At 38.4% G+C, this 10,027-nt stretch overlaps 1 protein-coding gene across 3 annotated transcripts in view; it reads left to right on the top strand.

The window, feature by feature from the left end:
* LOC107663347 (disco-interacting protein 2 homolog C-like) overlaps positions 1-10,027 on the top strand; it is a 36,676-nt gene that overhangs the window by 22,737 nt on the left and 3,912 nt on the right. For 2 of the 3 annotated variants that reach the window (XM_016453554.1, XM_016453556.1), the window contains 12 exons: positions 309-423; positions 1,626-1,827; positions 1,916-2,016; positions 2,836-2,916; positions 3,041-3,164; positions 3,761-3,882; positions 6,245-6,356; positions 6,444-6,553; positions 7,307-7,437; positions 7,553-7,721; positions 8,087-8,257; positions 8,458-8,487. In XM_016453554.1, coding sequence (XP_016309040.1) covers positions 309-423; positions 1,626-1,827; positions 1,916-2,016; positions 2,836-2,916; positions 3,041-3,164; positions 3,761-3,882; positions 6,245-6,356; positions 6,444-6,553; positions 7,307-7,437; positions 7,553-7,721; positions 8,087-8,257; positions 8,458-8,487 — 1,468 coding nt within the window. The remainder of the gene's footprint in view (positions 1-308; positions 424-1,625; positions 1,828-1,915; positions 2,017-2,835; positions 2,917-3,040; positions 3,165-3,760; positions 3,883-6,244; positions 6,357-6,443; positions 6,554-7,306; positions 7,438-7,552; positions 7,722-8,086; positions 8,258-8,457; positions 8,488-10,027) is intronic. The other variant, XM_016453555.1, reaches the window with a different exon arrangement.

Below are 10,027 nucleotides of genomic sequence, written 5' to 3' on the forward strand. Positions count from 1 at the left end.
TGCTTAGTTGGGGACACTTAATTTCCAGCGATATCGTCGACTTGATTGCACAGATACTATTTAAACTGAACTGAGCTGGATTATGACATCACTGAATTCAATGATGAACTGCCTTTAACTGAAAATTGAGTGTTTGCCATTGTAATTTTGCATTAATGACACACTATTTTCCTAATGAATTCTGTACAGTTGCTTTGACACAATCTGTATTGTTAAAAGCGCTATATAAATAAAGGTGACTTGACTTGACTCTAGAAAGAATCTTGTTTTAAAACCATCCGAGTAATCCCTGTGCTCACTGTGTGTAGGACGGTGGTGTTCTCAGTGAATGTGTTGTATGATGAGAGGATTGTGCTGGTAGCAGAACAGAGACCAGATTCAACTGAAGAAGAGAGTTACCAGTGGATGAGCCGAGTGTTGCAGGTACACACACACACATAACCAGGCTCAAAGTTTGCATTTTTCTGTTCTTGCTAAAAGCAAAAGTGCTGCGCTAAGCAACAAAGTCACAGCCATATTTATTAATATTTAATGTATAGTTATATAGGTGACGATTTTGCACCAATGAGATTTCGCTGTGGGTGTGGCTAGGCCTGTCGCAATAATCAATATATCGACTTATCGCGCAATATATGTACCATTATGATTATATATTCAGTGGCTTAAAATGGTCTTCAAAATGACAATAACATCGCTTATCGCTATTATTTCTGGGGCAATATATCGCACAACAAAAAGTTGTTATCGTGACAGGCCTAGGTGTGGCAACCCACCACAACATGACTAAAATAGAAACAAAGCTAGCACCAATAGATCTTATTGCATGTCACCTGTTGTGGCGTCGCTCATAATGACAAAAACTATTATTTAATTCAAAGAAAGATAATTTATTGCTTTATTGTGTCGTGCCAGGTCTGGACATACTGTAATTCTTTTTGCAAAATAAAATAACAGAAATTATAGATTAAAAATGATTTGAAATGAAAATGACTTATTTTTGTATTCTATAATCTTAACTATGAACTTCTGAATGCCATAAAATGTATAAAAAACAAATATATAGTTCAGTCATGAAACTCTAGATGGCGCATTCTGACGGGGTGTTAACGTAACTGAGGATATTCAGAGAGTTAAACGACTTGGCACAAGCTGATTGGTTCATGCTGCATATGCAGCCAATGAGCTTACTGCCTTGCATTTATATGGCTGGCTAGCATTCACTTGAGATTCCTGCAGCGTGCTTTCAGAGTTCTCTGAAACCCTCCACCTTCCCCAGCTCCACCTGTATAGATCTGCTACGGGGTTATTTTATATGCTATTTGTGCAGCAGCAGCATGTCTTAAATACTCACGGCACCGTATCGCCATATGCATTGGCAGTAGCAAGTTCCTGTACTTGCTTGCAGCAGCAGCAATAATCTACAACTACAGCAATAACCAACAGCAGCAACAATTCAGCAGCAGCGTAGCAGATCTGTTCCGCCGAGACCAAATGCATTAACATTGTCATATCCATCACCATGCTAAAATGTTCCGAGAGTTGTCATGATTGAATTAAGGTTATTAATAATGAATTAATTTTGAAGAGTTCTCTGACCAAACCTGTGTGTGTGTTTCTGTGTTTAGGCTATAGATGGCATTCATCAGGTGGGGGTGTACTGCCTGGCATTGGTTCCTGCCAACACCCTCCCCAAAACCCCTCTGGGTGGAATCCACCTGTCTGAGACCAAACAGCTGTTCCTGGAGGGGGCGCTACACCCCAGCAGCATCCTCATGTGTCCTCACTCCTGCATCACAAACCTGCCCAAACCCAGACAGAAACAACCCGGTACACAAGCCTTTGTGTACAAGCCTTGTTGTAGAGCATGTGTGTTACATAGAAAATAATGTGTAAATATTGTGTGTATTTGTTGCAGAGGTGGGTCCTGCCTCTGTGATGGTGGGGAATCTCGTTGCAGGAAAGCGAATGGCTCAGGCCAGCGGACGAGACCTGAGTCACATGGAGGACAATGAGCAGGTAAATCCAGATATTAGGATCTCTTAGTGCTAAACGATTAATCAGAATAAGACCAAAATCGTGATATAAAAGGATGCGATTTAATGAAATAAATATATGCGTGTTCAGAGTGAAGTGCTGCACTGTGTTCATTTATATGCGAACAGCTCATGATTCAATGTTTTCATGTCTTAGAGCGGCTCAGTTCACAGTAAATGATGCTCCACACAAACTTCATCTCTGCATGTGTTGTGAAATTGGCTCGCTTATAACATGCATTTGGGAACGCAAAGTGCACCAGCCATTTACCAGATTTGTATTGACAAGTGTTTATAAACCAAGAAATGAGAAGCTATGAGGGCCTCCTGCAGTTGTATTGATGGTTTAACATTTGAAACTGAGGAAATTAAGACATACAATTATTTTATTAAAATTATTAAAAATTATCATTGTTTTACCTTAATTCTTGGTTCTTTTAATAATGAAATAGTATTTTTGCAGTAGTAGTGTTTCTGATTTTGCGTAATATTTTATTTAATAGTATTTAATAATTGTGTAGCCCTACAAAAAAGCACAGCAAACCTGGAGCTCTTTGAAAAAATTGGAATTTTAACATTTGCAATTCCTTTTTTTCCCCAAGCTCTACAGCTCTAGGATCTCTTTTTTTTTTTTGGAGATGGGAAGAGTTAGCCAAAAATTGGAATGAAATCACAAAGTATGTCTGTGTAACAATTTCATGTGACCTCCTGTAAAGGAAAACTTGTATAGGGCATATGAGTGAGTGTGAGTATGTGTCTTTTTCACTCTGACTGATTATTCATTCTCTTGTGTGATTTCTAGTTCCTGTTTCTGTCGGAGGTGCTGCAGTGGAGAGCTCAGACAACACCTGAGCACATATTGTACACACTTATTAACTCACGGGTAACACACATATATTACTTTTCTCAGTTTCCTTTCAGCAGTGAGTGTTAAGAAAATGATCAGAAATCTCATTTTTATGAATTCAGGTGTGTTATTGTGATTATAATTGTATTTGTGTTTTCAGGGGGCAATAGGAAGCTCTCTGACCTGTCTACAGCTTCACAAGAGAGCAGAGAAAATTGCAACTTTGCTGTATGAAAGAGGACAGCTACGAGATGGAGACCATGTAGCATTAGTTTATCCACCAGGTAACACACAGACTGGCTATCTGTGTTAACTTACTTAATTTTAATTTGATTGCATGATGTGCAAATTAATTCATAAAATTATTTGCAATTAATTGCATTTCAATAATTGATGAGAAAAGCTCCCAAATGAATATACTTTAAAGACAAAGGTACTAAATAGATTTAAAATTTGACCAATCTGCAGTCTGCAGTAATACATCTCTGCTTTCATTTCAGCCAAATTAAGCTGTAAATAAATGATCATAATTTTTGTTGTCAGAGCACTAGTTGATACACTTCACACCAGCAATATGCTGAGCTCTGGTACAGGGTAGAAATCCCATCTGTAGTTGTTTTTTAGTGGTGCTACTTGCAGCATTTCATTAAATCAGATCAGCTACAGCTTTCAGTCCTGTTCTGTAAGTCACATTCAAGAGCTGCCCACTCCAATTAAATCACATCACATTTGCTTAATGAAACATTCAGTTAAACATATCACATTACAATTAAACACATCATAAATGGCAATAAGTAAATGAGTGGTGAATTACATCTTTTTGTTACAAATATAATTCTATTTCACATAGATTTCATGTTTGTGTTTGTTTGTGTTGCAGGTTTAGATCTGATCGCCGCCTTTTACGGCTGTCTGTATGCAGGCTGTATTCCTATAACTGTACGACCACCTCACCTTCAGAACATCTCTACTACACTACCTACAGTTAAAATGATCCTAGAGGTGAGGACACACACACACACACACCCTCAGAACATCTCCACCACACCTGCAGTTACATGAATTAAATTATTAGAGAAGTATTAAAAACCCTACTTAATCATATGTAATGTTCAAATTTATGGCCTCTAAATTATCAACATGATCCAAACTTTGCTGAAAAACCTGTTGTTTTTTTAGCAAGTAAAAGGTTCTTTTAGTATAATTCTAAAAACGTCTTTCAGGTCATGGTGCACATGATTTGTGCTGTGAAATCTTTACTGATTTTTATAAAGTAAATGTAAGAATCAATTTTATATTATTAGTAATATTTCAGGATAAACACTGGACTAAAGCAGCTTAGGTTTACTTGATTATCCATGCATCAGTAGTGGGGAAGTAGTGGCCTAATGGTTAGAGAGTTGGACTCATAACCCAAAGGTTGCGGGTTCGAGTCTCGTACCTGCAGGGATTGTAGGTGGGGGGAGTGAATGTACAGCACTCTCTCCCACCTTCAATACCACGACTGAGGTGCCCTTGAGCAAGGCACCGAACCCCCAACTGCTACCTACTTCACTGCTGTGTGTGCACTTTGGATGGGTTAAATGCAGATCACTAATTCCAAGTATGGGTCACCATACTTGGCCACATGTCACGTCACTTTCACTTTCATTTAGAAAAATCATGTTAAAATCTGAGTATGATACATCAGGCTTTTGAGGAATGTTTTTATTGTACATTTCTCAGTAATCATTGTTTTGCATTGCATTATATGTTTTGTCCACCACAATAAAACTACAGAACTTTGGTCATAAAACTAAGCATTAAAATATTATCTTACTAAAACATATTATTGTTTTACCTTAAACATATTATTACCTTTTGTTTTTAAGTGTATTTATTTATTTTTTTTACATTTTTCAAACATTTGTCAATTCACCTTTATTTATATAGCGCTTTATACAATACAGATTGTGTCAAACCAGTGATGTAATCGTCCAGCTCGGCCCAGTTCTCCTCCAGCCAGACGAAACCAGCATGGTGTGGTTTAATTCCAGGCTGCAACACAGATTGAGCAGAGGACTCGTCTGGTTCTTGTGGTCTTGTGCCGATGGCTGACGAGGTCTTCACATGGGATCTGTCTCTAGGGTTCGTCTAGTTGAAATGGTCTCCGCTGACATTCAGGGCTGTAGAGGTCGTGTCTAGGTGCTGATCCACCATCTGGACTGGATACGGACTGGATTCAGGAGACTGCAGTGACCATCAGATCTGAATACGGACTGGATCTTGTTGGCTACAGTGACCTCGGAATAAGAATAAAACAGACTAGTATTAGCGTAGATGCCATTCTTCTTACGATGTAACAAGTACATCGGATGTTGTGGGAAGTGTTCCCGGTTCCAGTTGACCTAATTAATGTACCCTAACAATCCTTTAACAGAATTGAATTATAGAAAAGTGATCGTGTGTTACAGTATGTGTGTATGCCAGGTTAAAGAGATGGGTCTTCAATCTAGATTTAAACTGACAGATTGTGTCTGCCTCCCGAACAATGCTTGGTAGAATTTGGGCACTAAATAGGAAAAGGATCTGCTGCTCGCAGTTGATTTTGATATTCTAGGTATTATCAAATAGCCACAGTTTTGAGATCACAGCAGACGTGATGGACTACAATGCGATAAGAGCTCATTCAAGTACTAACATGACTTTCAAAGGAAAGGTTGCTATCAAATAGCACACCTAGGTTCCTAACTGATGATGATGGTATGTTTCATCGTGCCGCGAAGAAATATAGAGTGGAGTATCATCAGCATAACAGTGAAAGCTAACACCATGTTTCCTGATGATATCTCCCAAGGGTAGCATGTAAAGCGTGAAAAGCAATGGTCCTAGTACTCAGCCTTGTGGTACTCCATACTGCACTTGTGAACAATATGATACCTCTTCATTCACTGCTACGAATTCATGACGGTCAGATAAGTATGATTTGAACCATGCCAGTGCAATTCCACTAATGCCAACATAATTTTCTAGTCTATTCAAAATAATGTTGTGGTCGATAGTGTCAAACACAGCACTAAGATGTCAGGTGCTCTGGCTCCCGGTAAACATTGGACTATGGTGGCTGGTGTCTCTATTTTCACGTTCCGTACAACAGCATCGCCAATAACTAGGACACTTTCATCCGGTTTCTCATTGGGTGCGTCACTGAGTGGGGAGGAAACAAAGTCGTGTCATTTGGTACAATAAACTGTTCCATGTCAGGATTATATCAACCCTTTACAGGGTTAAATCATTTATTAATTATTGTAAATGTTAACCATTATAGAATGAGATATGGCTCTCAAAACATGACCATTTTTAATAAAAATGTTGGTGTGTGCAGGTGAGTCGTTCAGTGTGTGTTATGACCACCCAAGCCATCTCTAAACTTCTGAAGTCCAGAGATGCATCAGTGGCTGTGGACTTTAAATCATGGCCTCCTATCCTGGAAACAGGTGAGTTTTTGAGGGACATGAGATCTGTGTTCAGAGTTACGCCTGTCAGGTGCTCATCAGAAGTGTCTGTGTGTGTGTATTTATTAGATGACTTGCCAAAGAGGCGTTGTTCACTGTTGTATAAGCCATGTGACCCAGACACATTGGCCTATCTGGACTTCAGTGTGTCCACTACAGGCATGCTCGCTGGAGTGAAGGTTTGACTCCTCATACTTGTTACTAATGTTTTATGTATGGACTACAGATGTGGTTATTATTATCATCATCATTGTTAAAGGGGTCATATGACGTTACTAAAAAAGAACATTATTTTGTGTATTTGGTGTAATGAAATGTGTTTATGCAGTTTAAGGTTAAAAAAACACATTATTTTCCACATACTGTACATTATTGTTTCTCCTCTATGCCCCGCCTTTCTGAATCTCGTCGATTTTTACAAAGCTCATCATTCTGAAAAGCGAGGTGTGCTCTCATTGGTCAACTATCCAGTGCGTTGTGATTGGCCGAATTCCTCAAGCATGTGACGGAAATGTTACGCCCCTTACCATACTGTGATGCCGTGTCCCGGCACGGTGAGACAAAACCAATAAAACCCATTATAAACGAGGCATTTGTTGCATCCAGTGGGGACATAATTACTGATTATGATTACTTTTACTGTCTTTTTACGCGTTGCGTTGCATCGCACCGCGCCGCGTAAACATAAAACCACGTCTGCATTTGTGATCGGAGAAACGACAAACAAGCACTACTCTACACTGCTCAAAACTCGCGTTTGAATCGTCAGTGGCAAATCCTTTAGATCTTATCTATTCACAAACAGCTTGTAACACTCCAAAGAGAGAAGAAAACTTCGCATCATATGACCCCTTTAACAATATTAAATTAAAATTGCATTTAAAACGTATTAAAAAAAACAGTCATTTCTGATTTTCTCTCTTTCTCTGAAGATGTCTCACAATGCAACCAGTGCCCTATGTCGCTCTGTTAAACTGCAGTGTGAGTTGTATCCCTCTCGTGAGGTGGCCGTGTGCCTTGACCCGTACTGCGGCCTTGGCTTCGTCTTGTGGTGTCTCTGCAGGTACGGACCACCTGTGCACTCACCTGAGATGCACACACAGATGCAAACTCAAATGTTAAGGACATTTTCATTGGTTTATGTGTGTGTGTGTGTGTGTGTGTGTGTGTGTGTGCAGTGTGTATGCAGGGCAGCAGTCTGTTCTGATCTCTCCAATGGACCTAGAGGTGAATCCTGCTTTGTGGCTGCAGTCCGTCAGTCAGTTTAAAGTCCGAGACACATTCTGCTCATATTCTGTGATGGAGCTCTGCACGAGATCTCTCAGCTCTCTCACTGACTCTCTAAAGGTACGCGCACACACACTCACACAGAATTTTAATCTGCATCTCATTAAAGAACATTTTCGTTACTTGAAATAAAATAAATGTTAACTGAAGTAACATAAGTTATTTTGTTTCAACAAGGCAGCATTTTTCATTTTACTACATTTTAACTTGATGTACTAAAAAAACCTAAAACTGAAATAAAAATGTATACGAAATATATATACATATTTACAAAAAACACACAACAAAAGCTTTAATGAAAATGAAAAAAATGTACAAATAAAAATGAATTCAAAATATTAATAAAATTATAAGTAATAGTACCTTAGTGATACTAAATTATCAGTGCTTCCTATTTCACCCCTGTATTTTTGTCTCTCTCTCAGGCCCGTGGGATGGATCTGATCCGTGTGCGTTCATGTGTGGTTGTGGCGGAAGAGAGGCCTCGCGTTGCTCTGACACAGTCCTTCTGTAAGCTCTTTAAGGATGTGGGGCTGCACCCGCGTGCCGTCAGCACTGCCTTCGGCTGCAGGGTCAATCTCGCAGTCTGCCTACAGGTCAGTATAGGCCAGAATGTGACCCATCTGATTTCATACTCTAATTGCATCCCCAGTGTTCAGTTTTTTTCCTTTTACTAGTCATGTAACTCATTCAACCTTCTATCTTGGTTTTTTATTATTATTATTTTGTTTTCTTTTTTCGTTTTTGAATTTACTTTTTTAACTTTTATACATCACATCTTCCTCTCCTTTTGTAGCCTCATAGGTTGGGGAAGCTTGCTGAGCAGGTATGACTTAACTTTAACTGATCCTCATCATTTCATAGCTCTGTTACTACAACCATGTTTAGATGTGGGAGTAAATTTATTAATTATCATCCTGTGTGTATGACTACTCATTTTTGCGAGCGGGGGTGGGGAATGAAAGCATGTATATTTCCAGACTCCAGAGTCATGTCGCATTCACATTTCTGATTAGTTTCAGCGTAGTTTACAAAAAGTGAGCACCAGCACGGTTTACATTATTTTCATTGTTGCATAAATCCAAATATATTTGGCCATTACATATTATTATACAAACAAATATCTCACAGCTGCACTGAAACAGGAGTTTTCCTCCTTCTGGATGATGGATGCCAACAGTTTAACCTGTTTGGCATAAGCTGTTTTTGACTATAGTTATGTTATGTGGAAATATATAAAAACTAGTGTTGTCAAACGATTAATCGCATCCAAAATAAAAGTTTTTGTTTACATAATATATGTGTGTGTGCTGTGTATATTTATTATGTATATATAAATACACACACATACAGCATCGCGATTAATTGTTTGACAGCACTAATAAAAACAAACAAAAACATGCCTTTAAAGTGCTGGCTTTCACTGTGCGATGTAGCCTATTCAAATGCAGTTGGAATGCCCCTGTATGTCTTTGTCTTGTCTTTCTATATGATATAGTTAAGCAATATCACACAAGCAAGCGTGCTGTTTTTCCTGAATATTTAGTTTCATATTTAAAGTATATTTTCATTTTTTTAAATCTTATTTCATATTTCAATATTCAAAATATTATTTTAAAAACCTTAATCTCATAGCATTATTTATGCAATTGTAATTGCAGTGTTAATATATCTAAATTATACTTCAGATGCCACTTCTGCAGTGCAAAGTTGGGCTTTGTTGATGCTACTTTCATTTTATTGGTAACAGCCTATAGTGTCTTATTATTCTAATTTAATTTATTAGTTCTAAGAATTTGACATAAAACATGATGCATACATCTAATTGCCCTTATGAAGGTAAAAATGCACATGAAAATCAAATTAAAGGGGTCATATAATGCGATTTCAAGTTTTCCTTTCTCTTTGGAGTGTTACAAGCTGATTGTGCATCGATAAGATCCCTGAAGTTGCAAAGACTAAAGTCTCAAAACCAAAGAGATATTCTTTATCAAAGTTAAGACTCTGCCACGCCTACCTAAAACGGCTCGTTCTAACACGCCCCCACATATCTACCTCACTATGTGGAAATATTAGCATGATGCCGCCCAAATGTGCACGCAAAGAAAGAAGGCGTGGTTTCAGTAACCGCAGTTAGTGTTGAAGCAGCCATGTCAGGGAGACGCTGTGTGTTTCTAGGCGAAAGCAGAAGCACTTTATTTGGCCTTCCGAAAGTAGATGCATTTAGGATTCTTTAAGATTACTTACAACAGAACAGCAATGCATTTTATGGACGACCGTTTCGTGAACCTAGGAGAAGAGGTAATTCTGACTTTGCTATGACAATCTGGCGCTTCTGAATCAGCTACTGTTTTGATGTTTTGTTA

Source organism: Sinocyclocheilus anshuiensis, unplaced genomic scaffold (assembly GCF_001515605.1).
Source record: "Sinocyclocheilus anshuiensis isolate Anshui unplaced genomic scaffold, SAMN03320099.WGS_v1.1 scaffold2060, whole genome shotgun sequence".
NCBI lineage: Eukaryota > Metazoa > Chordata > Actinopteri > Cypriniformes > Cyprinidae > Sinocyclocheilus > Sinocyclocheilus anshuiensis.